Source organism: Emys orbicularis, chromosome 1 (assembly GCF_028017835.1).
Source record: "Emys orbicularis isolate rEmyOrb1 chromosome 1, rEmyOrb1.hap1, whole genome shotgun sequence".
Taxonomy (NCBI): domain Eukaryota; kingdom Metazoa; phylum Chordata; order Testudines; family Emydidae; genus Emys; species Emys orbicularis.
In genome coordinates this window covers 321,057,316-321,076,149 of record NC_088683.1, presented here as the reverse complement: position 1 = coordinate 321,076,149, position 18,834 = coordinate 321,057,316, and the positions used below count along the sequence as shown (strand labels likewise).

The 18,834-nt window shown below is 42.3% G+C and overlaps 1 protein-coding gene across 2 annotated transcripts in view; it reads left to right on the top strand.

The window, feature by feature from the left end:
* Window positions 1-18,834, top strand: part of FRY (FRY microtubule binding protein) — a 297,837-nt gene that overhangs the window by 197,343 nt on the left and 81,660 nt on the right. For both annotated transcript variants that reach the window (XM_065403807.1, XM_065403815.1), the window contains exons 40-42: window positions 8,836-9,034; window positions 12,962-13,083; window positions 15,238-15,425. In XM_065403807.1, coding sequence (XP_065259879.1) covers window positions 8,836-9,034; window positions 12,962-13,083; window positions 15,238-15,425 — 509 coding nt within the window. The remainder of the gene's footprint in view (window positions 1-8,835; window positions 9,035-12,961; window positions 13,084-15,237; window positions 15,426-18,834) is intronic.

Sequence of the window (18,834 nt, the reverse complement as noted above, 5' to 3'; positions counted from 1 at the left end):
TCTGTGTAGATCCTGCTGGGGCGCACTAAAGGTTCCCCAGTTTGCTTTAACATAGTGCTGTTTGAAACAGTGCACACAGTGCATTAAAGCGCACTAGGAAACCTTTCGTGTGCACTAGCTGGATCTGTATGGACCTATTAATGTGCAAAACATTAGAAATCACACCCTCATAATGTGTAGGGTTACCATATTTCAACAATCAAAAAAGAGGACACGGGGGGAGCCCCACCCTAGCCCCGCACCCACCCTGCCCCCATCCACTCCCTCCCACTTCCCGCCTCCTGACTGCCCCCCTCAGAATCCCCAACCCCCCCCCCCTCCTTGTCCCCTGACTGCCCCCTCCTGAGATCCCCCCACCCTAACTGCCCCCCTAGGACCTTACCCCTACCTGTCCCCTGACTGCCCCGACCCTTATCCACACCCCCGCCCCCAGACAGACCCCTGGGACTCCCACGTCCATCCAACCACTCCCTGTGCCCTGACTGCCCCCCCCAGAACCCCCAACCCATCTACCCCCCCTGCTCCCTGCCCCCTGACAAGCCCCCCCAGAACCTCCAACCCATCCAACCCCCCCTACTCCCTGTCCCCTGCCTGCCCCCTCCAGAACCCCCTGCCCCTTCTCCAACCCCCTGGCTCCCTTATCGTGCTGCTCAGCAGCACACTCCAGGAGGCATCTGGACACAGCCACAACTGGCTCAGAGGGCCTGGGGGTGGGGAGACTTCAGAAGACATTAATAGGGGGGATCCCCCAAGGCCTCTAACCATCATCTGTCTGGGGCTTTGTTTTTTTAAATCTTCCCCAAAATCTACCCCCCAGCGCCCAGCACCAGGCTGGGCACGGCTACTGCTGCCAGGCGTCCTTTCCATCGGTCAAGTACCCCGCAGTCACCCTCCCCCTGCCCCCGCTCTGTTCCAGCGAGGGCACGACCAGCGTCCCGTGAGGAAACGGACACCTGGGCTCCAGACAGGAGCTAAACTCTCTGTTTTCCCTGCTGCGGGGCGGTTCTCTCCCCCCTGCCAAAGCAGGTTAGAACAGCCGTGCCCCGGCTCTCCCCAGGGAGCGGCACGCTGGGCAGCAGGGGATGGGGAGGAGGAGGAGGAGGAGGGAGGAGCTCTAGAGCTGCCGGTGGCCGCCTGGCCAGTGATTTGAAGCTGCAGGGGAGCGGAGGGGGGAAGCAGAGGAGAGGCTCTGGCTGCTAGAGCCCTATGCTAGTGGCTTAATCCAGCCGGCCGCCCTATCACCCGCGCCGTGCTCTGCAGGGGGGGGAGAATGCTGGACATTTTAAGATATTTACAAATTCCCCCCCGGACGCTATTTTTAACCTAAAAAGCCGGACATGTCCGGGAGAATCCGGACGAATGGTAACCCTAATCATGTGCATTACCTCACTGTGTAGACAAGCCATAACACTCTGAGACACAGAACTCTGTTAGAAATGGAACTTTAACCTAAGTAAATAATATATGATTGCAGCACAAGAAAAGCAAAGGAATTAACATGGTTAGGAATGATATATCCACCTCAAAAGTTCCAATTAAACCTTTCCTTCAATTCAGTAGAGCTCCAATATGAAGTACTCCCTCCAACACCACCTATCTCTTACTGACCATGAACACACTTCCTCCCTTGGCTGAAATCCATTTCTGGTTTCAGCAGGTCTGCCAATCTCTGCTAGGCTGGCTGCTCTGCTAACTTTTTGCAAATGCACGGACTTTTATGGGGTTGGGTGGGGACAAAGCTTGATGAAAGTAGCTGGACAGATTTTAGACTGTTGTGACGTGTTACTAAATATAAGGAGACAGTTGGGAGCTGAGGGAGTCACAGTGCCTGTTTAGAATTGTGTAGATAAGATTGGAGTTCAGGAAGAAGGCTGAATACAGTCAAAGAAAAAAGAGAAAAATATGATTGTGATAGAAGGAAGGGAGAAGGAAAGAGGAATGATCTTGGCCTAAGTGTCACTTCTGATTCTAGTAAAATAGCAGAATGCATATGAAGAATCTTGAAACTCTTAGATGGTAACAGAACCACGAGCAATAAAGCAGCGTGAGTTTATAAACGATAAAGAGATGATAAATTGCTTTTTTGGTAGAACTACAGAACTAATGGATGAAGAGAAGGCAGTAAATACAGTGTATTGAGGGGCGAATTATGCCTATGGGGTACAGCCCTGATTAACGGCCGTGCAGAAGTGCATCAATCCAAGAGTAGCTTGGATGCAGGGATTGTACCTCGTAGATCCCCTGAGCTGTCCTTGAGTTTCTCACTGTGCAGGTTTACATCATGCTTTCAGAAGACAGCCTGATTCCCCCACAGTGTGTTTAGAGAGCAATCCTCTGGCCAGTTGAAGATGGAAATGGGTATTTTTTTGCCTAAATATTTGTACTTGCCAGAAGCACTGAGGAGTCCAAAAGGACCTCAAGGCTATAACCCAACTTAACATTCTTAGGGCAGAAGTTCTCAATGTTCTTGAAAAGGTATGTTCTTCACACGTCTCACTTCCTGCCTCAGTGCATGTCATCCAGGTGCTGATTTCAATTAGTCAGTAAGAAACCTGGAAGATAGTGCTGTGTACATTTGATATAAACGAGATAGAGAGTGTTATCTGCATACTGCAAATGCCTCAGTCTATGTTGTCTCAAAAGGTCTTCCAATGTCTTGATATAGTCGTTGAATAATGGGGAGGAGAGAACTGATGCCTTTTTGGATTCTGCAAGTGGGGGCTTGGGAAGTGGAGGAGCAGTTATACATATTGGTCCTGCTAATCTTTGACAATAAATTAGAAGTGAGTTTGCAATGAGATGTGGCAGAAGAAAGTCCAGTGCAGTTTTGGGCCATGTACACAAAGGCACCAAGTCACTGACAGGAAGATAAAAGTCTGTCTTCTATATGGCTCTGGTAAGACCATATTTGGAATATCAAATTTAATTCTGGGCACCTTGTTACCAAAAAGATAGTAACAGATCTGGGGGCTAGTTCAAAGAATATCAGCCAGGAAAATGGAGAGATTGATTTATGAGGAAAAAATATTAAAAGTGATAAATATTTATAACTTGGCCAAACAACAATAAAGCTGGGAGATAAGAATACATGTATTTGAAAGGTAAACAACGAGGATGGAGAAGTATTATTTAGGGTGGTGAAAGAGATAAAATTAAGAAAGGGAATCTTGGAGCTGAATAGCAAAAAACGTATTCAATGTGAGAAGCACTAGGCTTTGTAATAGTCTCCCATGGGAAATGGTAGAAACCTCCTTGTTTGTTACATTTAAAATTAGACTGGGCAAGAGACTAGAAAATTCATTTTGAGGAGCAGTCTTTCTTTGGGAATAGACTGGACTGAATCTTTCTTTGGGTACAGATGTTAGCTTCCATCTAGACTAACAGAAGTATTGGAGCATAAGCTTTCGTGGGTGAATGCCCACTTCATCAAATGCAAGACATTCACCCACGAAAGCTAATGCTCCAATACTTCTGTTAGTCTTAAAGGTGCCACAGGACCCTCTGTTGCTTTTTACAGATTCAGACTAACACGGCTACCCCTCTGATAGCTTCCATCTAGTAAGCAAGGATGGGTGAAAACATAAGAACGGCCATAGTGGGTCAGACCAAAGGTCCATCTAGCCCAGTATCCTGTTTTCCATCAGTGGCCAATGCCAGGTGCCCCAGAGGGAATGAACAGAACAGGTAATCATCAAGTGATCCATCCCCTGTTGCCCATTCCCAACTTCTGGCAAACAGGCTAGGGACACCATCCCTGCCTATCCTGGCTAATAGCCATTGATGGACCTAGCCTCCATGAACTTACCTAGTTCTTTTTTGAACCCTGTTATAGTCTTGGCCTTCACAACATCCTCTGGCAAGGAGTTCCACAGGTTGACTTTGAGTTGTGTGAAAAAATACTTCCTTTTCTTTGTTTTAAACCTGCTGCCTATTAATTTCATTTGGTGGCCCCTAGTTCTTGTGTTATGAGAGGGAGTAAATAACACTTCATTTACTTTCTTCACACCAGTCATGATTTTATAGACCTCAATCATATCCCCCCCTTAGTCATCTCTTTTCCAAGCTGAGAAGTCCCAGTCTTATTAATCTCTCCTCATACGGCAGCCGTTCCGTACCTGTAATCATTTTTGTTGCCCATTGCTGAACCTTTTCCAAGTCCAATATATCTTTTTTGAGATGGGGCGACCATATCTGCACACAGTTTTCAAGATGTGGGTGTACCAGGGATTTATATAGAGGCAATATGATATTTTCTGTCTTATTAGCTATCCCTTTCTTAATGATTCCGAACATTCTGTTCGCTTTTTTGACTGCCACTGCACATTGAGTGGATGTTTTCAGAGAATATCCACAATGACTCCAATATCTCTTTCTTGAGTGGTAACAGCTAATTTAGACCCCATCATTATATATATATATAGTTGGGATTATGTTTTCCAATGTGCATTACTTTGCATTTATCAACATTGAGTTTCATCTGCCATTTTGTTGCCCAGTCACCCAGTTTTATGAGATCCTTTTGTAGCTCTTCACAGTCTGCTTGGGACTTAACTATCGTGAATACTTTTGTAACATCTGCAAATTTTGCCATCTCACTGTTTACCCCTTTTTCCAGATTATTTATGAATATTTTAAATAGGACTGGTCCCAGTACAGTCCCCTGGGGGACACCACTATTTACCACTCTTTTAACCACTTACTGATCTCTCAGAGGACCTTCCCTCTTACCCCATCACTGCTTACTTTGCTTAAGAGCCTTTGGTGAGGGACCTTGTCAAAGGCTTTCTGAAAATCTAAATACACTGTATCCACTGGATCACCCTTGTCCACATGCTTGTTGACCCCCTCAAAGAATTCTAGTAGATTGGTGAGGCATGATTTCCCTTTCCAAAAACCATGTTGACTATTCCCCAACAAATTATGTTCATCTATGCGTCTGACAATTTTGTTCTTTACTATAGTTCAACCAGTTTGCCCGGTACTGAAGTCAGGCTTACCAGCCTGTAATTGCCGGGGTCACCTCTGGAGCCCTTTTTAAAAATTGGTGTCACGTTAGCTATCCTCCAGTCATTTGATACAGAAGCTGATTTAAATGATAGGTTACAGACGACAGTTAGTAGTCCTGCAATTTTGCATTTGAGTTCCTTCAGAACTCTTGGTCCATCTGGTCCTGGTGACTTACTACTGTTTAGTTTATCAATTTGTTCCCAAACCTCCTCTAATGACACCTCAATCCTGGACAGTTCCTCAGATTTGTCACCTAAAAAGATGGCTCAGGTTTGGGAATCTCCCTCACATCCTCAACCATGAAGACTGATGTAAAGAATTCATTTATTTTCTCCGCAATGGCCTTATCGTCCTTGAGTGCTCCTTTAGCATCTCAATCGTCCAGTGGCCCCATTGGTTGTTTAGCAGGATTCCTGCTTCTGATGTACTTAAAAAAAAAATTGCTATTACTTTTTGAGTCTTTGGCTAGCAGTTCTTCAAAATCTTTTTTGGCCTTCCTAATTATATTTCTACACTTCATTTGCCCGAGTTTATGCTCCTTTCTATTTTTCTCATTAGGATTTAACTTCCACTTTTTAAAGGATGCCTTTTTTGCTTCTCACTGCTTCTTTTATTTTGTTGTTTAGCCATGGTGGCTCATTTTTGGTTCTCTTATTGTGATTTTTAATTTGGGGTATACATTTAAGTTGAGTTCTATTGTGGTGTCTTTAAAAAGTTTCCATGAAGCTTTCAGGGATTTTACTTTTGGCACTGTACCTTTTAATTTCTGTTTAACTAACCTCCTCATTTTGGTTTACTTCCCCTTTCTGAAATTAAATGCTACAGTGTTGGGCCATTGTGGTGTCTTCCCCACCACAGGGATGTTAAATTTAATTATATTATGGTCGCTATTACCAAGCAGTCCAGATATATTCACCTCTTGGAACAGATCCTATGCTCCATTTAGCACTAAATCAAGAATTGCCTCTCCTCTTGTGGGTTCCAGGATTAGCTGCTCCCAGAAGCAGTCATTTAAGGTGTCAAGAAACTTTATCTCTGCATCCCTTCCTGAGGTGATATGCACCCAGTCAATATGGAGATAGTTGAAATCCCCCACTGTTATTGAGGTTTTTTTTATTTTAATAGCCTCTCTAATCTCCCTGAGCATTTCACAGTCAGTATCACCATCCTGGTCAGGTGGTTGGTAGTATATCCCTAGTGCCATATTCTTATTATTCAAGCATGGATTTACTATCCATAGAGATTCTATGGTACAATTTGGTTCATTTAAGATTTTTACTTCATTTGATTCTATGCTTTCTTTCACATATAGTGCAACTCCCCTATCAGCACGACCTGTTCTGTCCTTCTGATATATTTTGTACCCTGGTATTACTGTGTCCCATTGATTATCCTCATTCCACCAAGTTTCTGTGATGCCCATTATATCAATATCCTCATTTAATATGAGGCACTCTAGTTTGCCCATCTTATTATTTAGACTTCTAGCATTGGTATATAAGCACTTTAAAAACTTCTCATTTTTTAGCTGTCTGCCATTACATGATGTAATTGAATGGAACTTTTTTTCTTTTGACTGTTTCTCACAGATTCTACCTGTATTTTATCATCTTCCATTCTCGCCTCCTTATTAGGACATAGGCAATATCCATTTATAGATCCTCCCCTAAGCGATGTCCGAACCACGTGCTCCTCCACATCTGTCAGCTTTCCCCCAGCCCTTAGTTTAAAAACTATTCTATGACCTTTTTAATTTTAAATGCCAGCAATCTGGTTCCATTTTGGTTTAGGTGGAGCTCATCCTTCCTGTATAGGCTCCCCCTTTCCCAAAAGTTTCCCGAGCTCCTAATAAATCTAAACCCCTCTTTCCTACACCATCGTCTCATCCACGCATTGAGACCTGCAGTTCTGCCTGTCTAACTGGCTCTGCGCGTGGAACTGGAAGCATTTCAGAGAATGCTACCTTGGAAAAGAGAAACAAAGCTCTGCAAGTTTTTGGACAAGCTTCAGGTACTTTGTCTCCATAATTTGGATACTTATCTGAACCTATTGAAGTTTATCTGTCACTAATCACTATAGGATTTTTTGACTAAAATAAAAATAGACATGATGGGAAAAGGAGACAGAAAATAATCTATTGAATGTGCAATGCAGCATAACAATCCAAAGGCCATTCTGCCCTCTGCCCTGAAACATAGTCCATGGATTCTTATTCAGTACTTTGAAGGGAAACAATCACATAGTTTAAAAAGGTCACAGACATGATTTTTTTTTAAAAAGAGCAATAACATAGATTCAAATTCTCACTCAAAAAATTTTTTTATTAAAATTAAGGTTGTTTTTAACCCTACTTATGAAATTTGAATAGTGCATAACTTCATGCGCAGTAGAAGCTTAAAGAAAATTACTTTAGAACTTTGATATTTTGACCTTCAATCAGTTGCTTTGGTGCATGGCCAGAACAAATGAAGATTGATGGATTTCATTTTTTTTATCAGAGACCTTTAGGAGAATGCCAATAGTAATGGTAAACAACATTTTTTGCATAATTCAGGATTATTTATTCCATTTAAATGTTTCAGATATTTCATTGCAAAACTTTATCGTAGTTCAGGACAAAAATATTAAATCAAATGATTTATATGCCCATTATTTACCTTCAACAGCAGTGAAAAACGTATTTCCTTCCCAAACTGTGTGAAAATCCTTCTTTCTGTTGTATGTTCACAAACTGTTAAACCTATACAATAAACTATTAAATTTAAATTACATTTTCATTTTCCCCTAAGATTCACATGGGTTTTCCCACCTTTGATATCCCATGTCAAGGCCTCTTTTGTGGCCATGGTGAACTGAGTAGAACTCCCTTTTGAGTTGAAATGCTTTTTAATCAGCTAATGTTGAGGAGTTGCTGTTTGGATGAGGAAAGCAATTCAGATACAGTCAGTATGCTACATGGTGCAGTAGCTAGAACATAGAATCTGAAATGAAGACACCTGGCTTCTAATTTGATCTCTGAAACTGACTCTCTGAGAGACAAAGTGAATGAGGTAATACCTTTCATTGGACCGTGTGTTAGCGAACGAGACAAGCTTTCAGAGCTTACAGAGAGCTCTTCTTCAGGTCTGGGAAAAGCACTCAGGGCTAGTCTACACTGGCAACGCTAAAGCGAGAAAGTCGCACTGCCATAAATTGCCAGTGTAGACAAGCCCTCAGAGTGTCAGAGCTAAACACAAGGTGGAGCAAACTGTTTAGCACAAGGAGTTAAGATGTTGTAAGAGACCATTCCAGGTGAAGTAGGCAGTTAACACCTCTGCTGTCGCAGGACAAAGGAGGGTTAAATAAGGATGAATGAAGAAAATATCACCTACTTCACTCTGTTTTATGAACTTAAGACCCCATCTTACATTTTTTGCAAACCTTATTCAACATCAAACCAGCCTGGATTAATGAATTAGACTTTTGCCTAGGTTTAGCCTGATTGTAGACATATTTTAACATTATTTAAATTTAATACAGTTTACAAAAAGATGTTACTTCTGAATGTGACCTGTGAAACATTTATTTTACAGATACGATACCTATAGTGCAGAAATTTTTTGACTTTTGTATTAGTAATTTTTTTATTGCATTCTGAAGATTTGAAAGTGTAATGTCACCAGTTTTTCACTCTTGCTATAGGTTTTTGCATTTTGCTTATATTTTCTGCTTCCAAGTGAAAGTTTTCAGCAGCTTACTGTTTAAAAGAGGTGTTTGTCCTATTCTTTCATCTGAAATGCTGACGTAAGTGGTGCATTCCATCTTTATCTTCTCCTCTGCTGCTTCCAGGTGGTTTTGACTTTCTACGGGAGTACCAGTCATCACCAGTGCCAGATTCTGGTTTAAGCTCCAGCTCTACCTCCTCAAGTATCAGTCTAGGAGGCAGCAGTGGAAATCTCCCACAGATTACCCAAGAGGTGGAGGACATGGACACAGCTCCTGAAACAGATGAAAAGGCAAACAAATTAATTGAATTTCTGACTACCAGGTAATCCAAGATAAGGAGAGGTTACTATCCTATAATATTATGCTGATGACAGAACTCATGAAATAGGACAATTTTATTGCTATAAAGGAGACAGCAGTTGTGAGGGGCCACAGTGAGCCTAGCTTTAATTACTGAATAGGGCTGGCACATCCTAGGCTTGTTCTGTTGAAAAATGTAGGGCCTGATTCTCATTTACATTAAGACCCCTTTACACTGCCCCGGCAAAGTGTCTGGAAGCCTAAGTCTAGCCAGTTGAAGAGCAGCTACAGAGTGACTTTGCATTTTATTTTTCCATCCAGAAGTGTAGTTCTTAACTGACAGCAAAAGAAGAGCTGGTATTAAGTGCAGAAAGGATTTAAGTGACATGTAATCATTATAAACTGACAAAATCCAGTGTAATACGTGATTTTGTTAGGTCTTAAAACTCATTTTATTTAACTTTGTTAATTTTCTAAACTGATAATATTACTGTCTACTTGGTGAACTTATATTTGAAATGATGTTTCTTTCTCACATCTTACCTGATTTTTTTTAAAGGAAATAGTTTTGGAAAGTCTTTCTAATCACAGTTAACCAGTATTTTACCAAGGAAAACATCCAATTCATTACAGCATAAGCAAAGGCTTTTTGGTGTATTAGTCCTCTGGTGGGGCTTTTTGATATTTGCACTTAGCATTTTGAATAAGTAACAAATCTAGCACAGGCAGTTGTCTTTTCAATATCAGGCAAGTTCTCTCTTTCAACCTATTTTTCTTCTCCGTGCTTAGTTGTTGACAATTCCACTGACTTTTTTTAACCTTGAGAAGTCAGGAGATAGCCAAGAAGAATAAGAACAAAAATCCTGTTCAGCCACACACCATGTACTGTGCATCCAATTAATTAAATTCAGGACTTGTGTTGCTAAGAAATTTACACCCAAGGGGTTGCAACCAGGAATAAGACTTTAGGGACAATGTTGGCAACATCTTTTGAATTCTTTAATGTCCACACTATGCAGATCCGATATGACTGGAGCTACAGAGGGAGCATTGCAGGGCTGGGTCAGAGGCTGTTTATAAATTTTTACTTGGTAGTCCTTCAGTTCCCTACATACTCCTCCTCCTGGGGATTAATCATGGCCCTGGCACAAGTTTGTAGGAGCAGCTGGGTTGGGTTTGTTCACACCCTCCTGGGCTAGAATACCTCCCAAGTTAACACTGTTCGTGCAGCATTAACACATACCCCTGTTTGCACAGAAGGTGATTGGCCCAGAGTTGAACCCAATAGTTGTCCTAGGCACACTTGAGAAGTCTACTTTTGCAAAACACTCACCATGCCTAAGGGCCTTGTCTACACATAAAAGCTGTACCATTATTATCATACCAGAATATTTAAAACAGTACAACGTCCCTAGGGTGGATACAGTTACACTGTTGTAAATGTGTTTATACTGGTGTTTAGAGAGACAAGGTGGGTGAGGTAATATCTTCAGAGACCTGAGGAAGAGATCTGTGTAAGCTCAAAAGCTTGTTTCTCTCCTGACAGAAGTTAGTCCAATAAAAGATATTACCTCACCCACCTTGTCTCTCTAATATCCTGGGACCGACATAGCTACAATAACACAGCATACTTATATAGGTATAGCTTACTCACGTATACCACACTCGGGACTGTACCACTTTAACTATTTTGGTAGGGTTACCATTCGTCCGGATTCCCCCGGACATGTCTGGCTTTTAGAGTTAAAAATAGCGTCCGGGGGGAATTTGTAAATGTCTGGACTTCCCCCCGCATGCAGAGCGCGCGCGGCTGACAGGGCAACCGGCCGGATGGTGCCACTTACATGGGGCTCCGACAGCCAGAGAGAGCCCCTCCTCTCCCCTGCAGCTGAGAGCACTCCCTCCCTCCCTCCCTCCCTGCATTCGCAGATCACCAGCCGGCCGTTCGCACCGGCAGTCTGGAGCTCCTCCCCCTGCTCCTCCTCCCCAGCACGCTGGTCTGAGCGGCAGGGTAAGGGGGCCAGGGGGTCGGAGAAGGGGCAGGGAGGTTCTGGAGTGGGCAGTCAAGAGACAGGGATCGGGGGGGGGTCGGGAGTTCGGGGGGGGCTTTCTGGGGGGGTGTGGATAAGGTTTTGGGCAGTCAGGGTACAGGTAGGGGGTAGGATCTGGGGGGGCAGTTAGGGTGGGGGGGTCTCAGGAGGGGGCAGTTAGGGGACAAGGAACGGGGGGGGTGTTTGGGAGTTCTGGGGGGGGCTGTCAGCGGGCAGGGGTGGGGAGAGGGATCGGAGCAGTCAGGGGACAGGGAGCAGAGGGGTTTAGATGGGTCGGGAGTTCTGGAGGGGGCTGTCAGGGGGTGGGGAGTGGTTGGATGGGGCGTGGGAGTCCCAAGGGTCTGTCTGGGGGTGTGGATAAGGGTTGGGGCAGTCAAGGGACAGGTAGGGGGTAGGGTCCTAGGGGGCCAGTTAGGATGGGGGGAGGGTCTCAGGAGGGGGCAGTCAGGGGACAAGAGGCAGGGAGGCTTAGGTAGGGGGTGGAGTCCTGGGGGGCAGTTAGGGGCAGGGGTCCCAGGAGGGGTCAGTCAGGGGACAAGGAGCGGGGGGAGGGTTGGGGGTTCTGTGGGGGGCGGGAAGTGGGAGGGGCAGGGGAGGGGCTAGGGCAGGACAGGGGCGGGGCTAGGGCGGGGCTCCTCCCGTCCTCTTTTTTGCTTGCTGAAATATGGTAACCCTATATTTTGGTAATAAATCACATCCCTAACCAAAATAGCTGTACTAGTATAAAAGCGCTGTGTAGGCCAGGCTTAATGGTAAAATCCTGAAATCCTGATTTATGCAAAACTCCTATTGACTTTAATGGAAATTTTGTCTGCATCAGGAAAAAAGCCTGAAATCCTAGGTTTGCCTTAAAAATTCTTGCAAATTCCCATTACCCAAATTATTTGCAACCACTACACTGCATTTTTAGTTTTATTTGTGTTTGATACATAGCATTGTTCAACCTGACACAGTAGATGCATTAAGTAATGCTGTGTAATTATGTCATGTAATAAGATTTTCTTCAAGTTGTAATATAAATTGAACTTTACCAATCAAACATCTGATTAAATCAAGTTATGTACTCAATAGTAAATGTGCTTTTAAACAGAAAATTATTCCTTATTTTGATACTTATTATTTATTTGTATTATGGTAGTGCATAGGGACCCCAGTCATAGACCAGGATCCCAACATATTAAGTGCTGGACATAGAACAAAAAGATGGTCCCTTCACCAAGTAATTTACAAGCTAAACATAAAACAAGATAGCGAGTTCGAGCTTTCATCAATCTCTGTGTCTGTATCTGTCAGTTTCACAACTCATGCTGAGTAGGCCTTCAGCAAGAGTTGTAGCCATCAAGATTAACACCACTAAGCCTTCTCTACACTAAGGAATTTACCCCCAAAAATGCCCACTATTTTTATCACCAGTAGGAGCCTTAATGTAGTTCAGGTTCTTGTGGATAAACCTTTTTTAAAAAATCTCTTTTCAGCAGTACTAAAAACACCAGAAGCTACCTGAACATTGTCTATACTATGGTTCCCATAGTGGTAGATAGCACCAGTGGGGTTTTGTTTATTTTATTTTATTTTATTTTATTTTATTTTTTGTAAAATTCTCCAGTGTAAAAGATGGCCTTACATTTAGAAAAAGGAAAGCAGAGCAGTGCCCTGAAATGATCAGTCATTTATAACGTTATGCCAGTACTACATTTTGAATTGGAAATCTTTGTAAAGTTGAAGTGTAGTAGTAGTTGTATTGTTCATAGATTTATGTTCAATCACGTTTTCCAGCAAATTGTTCTGCCTGTCTCCTTTTGAATGTACAGTATAATAATTTTTAAAATTACTTAAATTTATTTCAACTGCTTCAAAGAAATACTTACACATTTTGCTACATTTTTCTTCTCTTTAAGGGCATTTGGTCCACTCTGGTGCCATGAAGATATCACACCCAAGAACCAGAATACAAAGAGTGCTGATCAACTTACTAATTTTCTGAGACATGTTGTGTCTATATTTAAAGATTCCAAGTCAGGTACTGAAACTTTTTTTCCATGATTGTACCGTAGTTAAAACCCTCGTCTAGTGGACAAGTCCCTAGTGTTTGCTTAGAGAACTTGCCTTTTAATGCCAGTTTCTTTGCTCCTGAATGGCTGCTACAGGAGCTTGCTTGTGCAACAGTGCCCTCTGTTTTGTGAAAGTAATAATTTCATAATGATTCTTTTTTCTTTGTTCTTTCTTACAGTATTTTATGTGCGAGGGTTAAAAGTTTTAAAGCAATTTTGTTTTCGTAACTTGTTTCAAGTTATTCTTTTCATATAATCTGATTACACTATGTGACTTTAATTGGATTCAAATATGTTTGGTGCAAATAAATACTTTTGAATTAATTTTAAATAACTTTGTTTCCTTTTGTAGGAATTTAAAGATCATATTCTTTTAATGCTCTTGTCATTTCATTTTATTATATTCCTGAAGAGATTACTACAGATTGCTCCATTTGATCAGTGAAAAGTATATATTCTTCTTTAGTTTATTTAGCCCACAGTAAACTTTTATCCTGTGATCTTTTTTTCATTAGATCCATATGCTGAAGCATTGGGTGTCCTATGTAGGACATATATCATATTACGTACTTGCTAGAAAAATACCATCTTAGATGGTTTTAGCATGCACTCACAGTACAATCAATTCTTCTAAACCATCACTGATGGTTGATTTTGACTGTTCTATTTGATAAAAAAGGGAAAAACTCCACCTCTTATTTGTAAAATAGACTGGAGATATTAAGCAATCTTCTCAACAAGCAAAATGTTCTTTGTTCATTTAATTTGACAATTATAGTTTATTTTTAATTATTTATTATGGGATTTCATAGTAAACTAGTAATACTAAATAGTATTTTGAAAAGTAATGAAAACTCACTTGTTATTAGTAGAGCAGAGAGCAACATAGTGTGCAATTAGAACCTGAACCAAACCCCACTGAAGTTAATGGAAAGACTCCTGATTTCCAGTGAGCTTTGGACCAGGCCCTAAGGCCCCAATTCAGGAAAGTACTTAGGCATGTGCTTAACTGCTTTCCCTAATCAGGGCTACAGTACTTGCATTTAGCAAGGTATTTATATAGCATATTTATATAGAATTTTACATCTTCCAGGCACAGTATGAACATTAACTAGCTAATCCTCACAGCAACCCTATGAAGGAGATAAGAACTGATATTCCCATTTTACAGCTGAAAATATTGAAATTATTATTATTGTTGTTGTTATTTATGTTACTGTAGTGCCTTGGAGTCCAAGTCATGGACCAGGACCCCATTTCGCTAGGTGCTATACAAACACAGAACAAAAAAACAGTTCCTTTCCCAAGGAGCTTACAAGTTAGGTGATTTGCCATGGCCACACACTGAGTCAGTGGCCACAATTAGAATGTGTTCATTACTAAAGCTGTTTGGAAATGCTCATTTATTGAAAGCAAAATGTTTTTGTGGAAACATGTTGCCTTTGAGAAAAATTTATAGAAACCCCCCCCCCCCCCCCTAAGAAAAAGCATTTCACTAAGGAAAGTTTTGACCTTTTTGGAATGGAATGTTTCAATTTTCTCTTTCAAAACAACCTTTCCCCCCCCCCCCCCAGTTTTTTTATATTATGAAATATAATATAAAGTGAAAAAGTAAAAATTGAAATTAATCATTTAGATTTTGTCAAAATGAAGCATTTCAATTGATCCCAAATTATTTGTTTTTCCAGAATTTCAATTCATGGGAAATTTTGAAATCTTTTGGTTTTGTTTTGTTCTGGAATGGAAGAAATTTTGAAATCACACAACTACAAGTTCCCATGCAGCTCTACTCACTACAACTAGACCATGCTGCCCTTTGTTTTTAATTCAGTGCAGATTTTATTTCTTAATGTTAAGGTATCAGGTTAAATGCAGTATACTGTCTTTACCTGGTAGACTACTACCAATTTTATATACTGTATTGTCCAGTAATAAGAATTGTTCACTTATTTGTAAAGAAGGTTCTAGTGGTTCTTTCATATACCTTAAAAATGGCCAAAACTTTTTGAAATGCTAGGGAATTGGTCCGCTAAAGGTTTCAACTGTAAAGTAACTTTTTCTCATGCAGTAAAATCTGCTTTGTTAGATTTTAAACATCAACATACTATTCTTTTGTTGCTTAGGTTTTCATTTGGAGCAGCATCTGAGTGAAGTTGCTTTACAAACGGCTCTTGCAAGCTCTTCAAGACATTATGCAGGTCGATCTTTCCAGATATTCAGGGCGCTAAAGCAACCTCTTTCTGCACATGCATTGTCTGACCTTCTGTCAAGATTGGTGGAAGTTATAGGAGAACATGGAGATGAGATTCAGGTACACATGTGTGACAATGCTGTATTCCTGACAATGTTTCACAATTCTGCATATGTTCAGTATCGTTTGTTTCATTTTACTGTAAATGGTGAAATAAACTTGGAAACTATAATGCAAGTGAGAATGTGACCTTAGAAAAGAAAAACTGTGTTCTCATCACAATTTCAAAATTACAAAAATGCTGTCAAAGTCGTGATCTAACTGTTATAATCTGAGCCCTGAAAAATAAGTCTAATTTGTTTCAAAATGTATCACCCCATTGTGAGATTTTAAAAATTTTAAACAGCGAACTGTAGTGGGGTTCACAGAAACAGCACTTTCAGCTTCCGCTGCTGCCTTTACAAAAGCAGTTAAATTGCAAACACTGGGTCAAATTCCATTCTCCTTTACTGAGCAATATTCAACATTAAAGCAATTAGGAATGTTACTTGATTAAGGTCTGCAGGTTTTGACCCACTGGATGGGTTGGTGGGAGTATTTATATTTGCCATATGCTAAAAGATGAAATCATTAAGGTTTTTAATCTAAGTAAAGAGTACTATGAGCTATGGAGAGTAAAAATAAAATTAAAAACAAACTGCTTTGGCCCTTGCTTTTTAAGAAAAATAAATTAACAGTAGAAAGAACATATTGTTTTAGCAAGCTCACACCATTACAATGCAGCTGTTCTGTTTGAAAACAAACCATGATGTAGTGTTTCTTAACCTGAGAGGCAGACTCGACAAGGGTAGTAGTAGACAAGTAGTAATAGATATGGGAAAGCTGCATGACCCTGAATCTGCCCTGCTCCCTGCTGCAAAAGTCTCTTCTGGCTGCAGGTAGGGTTGCCAGGTGTCCGGTTTTCAACCAGAGCGCCCAGTCGAAAAGGGACCCTGGCTGCTCTGGTCAGCACCACTGACCAGGCCACTAAAAGTCCAGTCAACAGTGCAACGAGGCTAAGGCAGGATCCCTGCCTGTCCTGGCTCCCAGAAGCAGCTGGCATGTCTGGCTCCTAGGCGCAGGGGCAGCCAGGCAGCTCCGTGTGCTGCCCCTCTCAAGCGCCGGCTCCACAGCTCCCACGGCCGTGAACTACAGCCAATGAGAGTTGTGGGGGCGGCACATGAAGGTATGGGCAGTGTGCAGAGCCCCCAGCCTCTCCACCTAGGAACCAGACATGTTGGCTGCTTCTAGGAGCCATCTGAGGTAAGCACCGCCCGGCCAGAGCGCGCACCCCGAACTCCCCTCCAGCACTCCAACCCCCTGTCCCAGCCCTGAGCCCCCTGCCGCACCCAAACTCCCTCTCAGAGCACACACCCCTCACCCCCTCACAAATCCCAACCTCCTGCCCCCTCTGGCCCCCAAACTTCCTCCCGGAGCCTGCACCCCATACCTCCTCTCACACCCCAACCTCCTGCCCCAGCCCTGGGCCCCCTCCCGCACTCCAAACCCTTGGCCCCAGCCTGGAGCCCCCTCCTGCACCCCAAACCCCTCATCCCCAGCCCCACTCCAGAGCCCGCAACCCTAGCCGGAGCCCTTACCCCTCCCACACCCCAACCCTCTGCCCCAGCCCGGTGAAAGTGAGTGAGGATGGGGAGAGTGAGCGACGGAGGGAGGGTGGAATGGAGTGAGTAGGCGTGGGACCTTGGGGCGGGGGGCAGGGCAAGAGTGCTCGGTTTTGTGCGATTAGAAGGTTGGCAACCCTAGCTGCAGGCAAAGTGGCATGGGAGCATTTTGTTACTCTTCTCCACCAGAAATAAATCGAGCTGCAAGAATACTCATATATAGGTCTGGAGGCTGCTAGCTAAGAGTCTCTTCTCTGTGCCAACCAGCCCATCCAGGAGAAAACCATGCAGACTGGCACCATGGAACCACTCATGGATATATGCCACCACCCCTTCGAGCAGCATGCATCCTTCTAGTGAGTGGAAGATAAGAGAGAAAAATGAAAGATGGAGCAAACACCAAGGAAAGAAATGAAAAGGAATAAAAATAGATTAATAAATTAATAGATTTTAAGAACAGATGGGACCACTATGATCATCTAGTCTGACCTCCTGCATAAAATAAGTCATAGGACTTCCCTGAATAAATAACTGCTTCAAGTCCAATAGCAGTGGTTGAACTAGAGCATATCTTTTAGAAACACATCCATTCTTGATGTAAATTTTCCAGTGATGGGGAATCCATCACACACCTTGGTAAATTATTCCAATGGTTAATTAACCTCCCTGTTAAAAATGTGCACCTTATTTCCAGTGTGAATTTGTCTAGCATCAACTTTCAGTCACTGGATCTTGTTATACCTTTGTCTGCTAGATTGAAGAGCTCTCTATTATCAAATTTCTGTTCCCTGTGTAGGTACTTATAGACTATGGTCAAGTCACCCCTTAACCTTCTCTTTGCAAAGATAAAAAGATTGACCTCCTTGAGTCTTTCACTGTAGGGCATGTTTTCCAATATCTGATCATTCTCACGGCTCTTCTCTGAACCCTCTCCAATTTATCAACATTCTTCTTGAATTGTGGACAGCAGAACTGGACATAATGTTCCAGTAGCAGTCTCACCAGGGCCAAATACAGAGGTAATATAACTCTCTACTCCTACTTAATATTCCTCTGTTTATACAGCTAAGGATCACTTTTGGCCACAGCATCATACTGGGTGCTTGTGTTTAGCTGATTATCCACAATGACTCTGAAGTCTTTTTCACAGTCACTGCTTCCCAGAATAGAGCTCCTCCTCCTGTAATCATAGCCTAGATATATGATTTTGCATTTGGGGTATGGAAAGCATATTGCTTGCTTGTATCCAGCATACCACACAGTCAGATCACTTTGTATCAGCGACCTGTGTAACAGTTTCAGGGTAACTGCATCTATATTGCCCCTTTATGGTCCCTCGAGGGCACCCACTTAAAGTTTCCAGCTCCCAGCCATCACCTCTCTTGGGTGGAGATGTTGTATTAATAAATACAATAGAGAGCTGCATCTCTCTCCCTCCTGACTAGGGTTTTAAGACTGCACAGCTCACTGTCTTACATTGTGATATGCCCAGCAAGCCAGTCTTTCTAAAGGCCAGTGCCTGGGCTTTTCTTTCTATCCAAGGACCATGGACAGTGTATTGCCAGCAGTTACAAGATACCACAAAACTCTTTCTAAGCAAGCAAAAGCATTACAGAGAAAACATATAAAACAATAAAAGTTACTATGCTAAAAACTTACCAGAGATCACCCATCAGTCTTACGGGGCTCTTGTAGGCCAAATTCTTTCCAATCCTTCCACAAGGGCTGGGGCTCTTGGGCAGAAGATCCTGTGTGTTTGCTGGATCAGAAAGAGGGCCCTGACTCAGTTTAAACACAGCCTTTTTAAGCCAAAACCCCATTCTTTGTTTTCCTAGTCTCTGGAAACCAAGTGTGAACCAGTATATGCA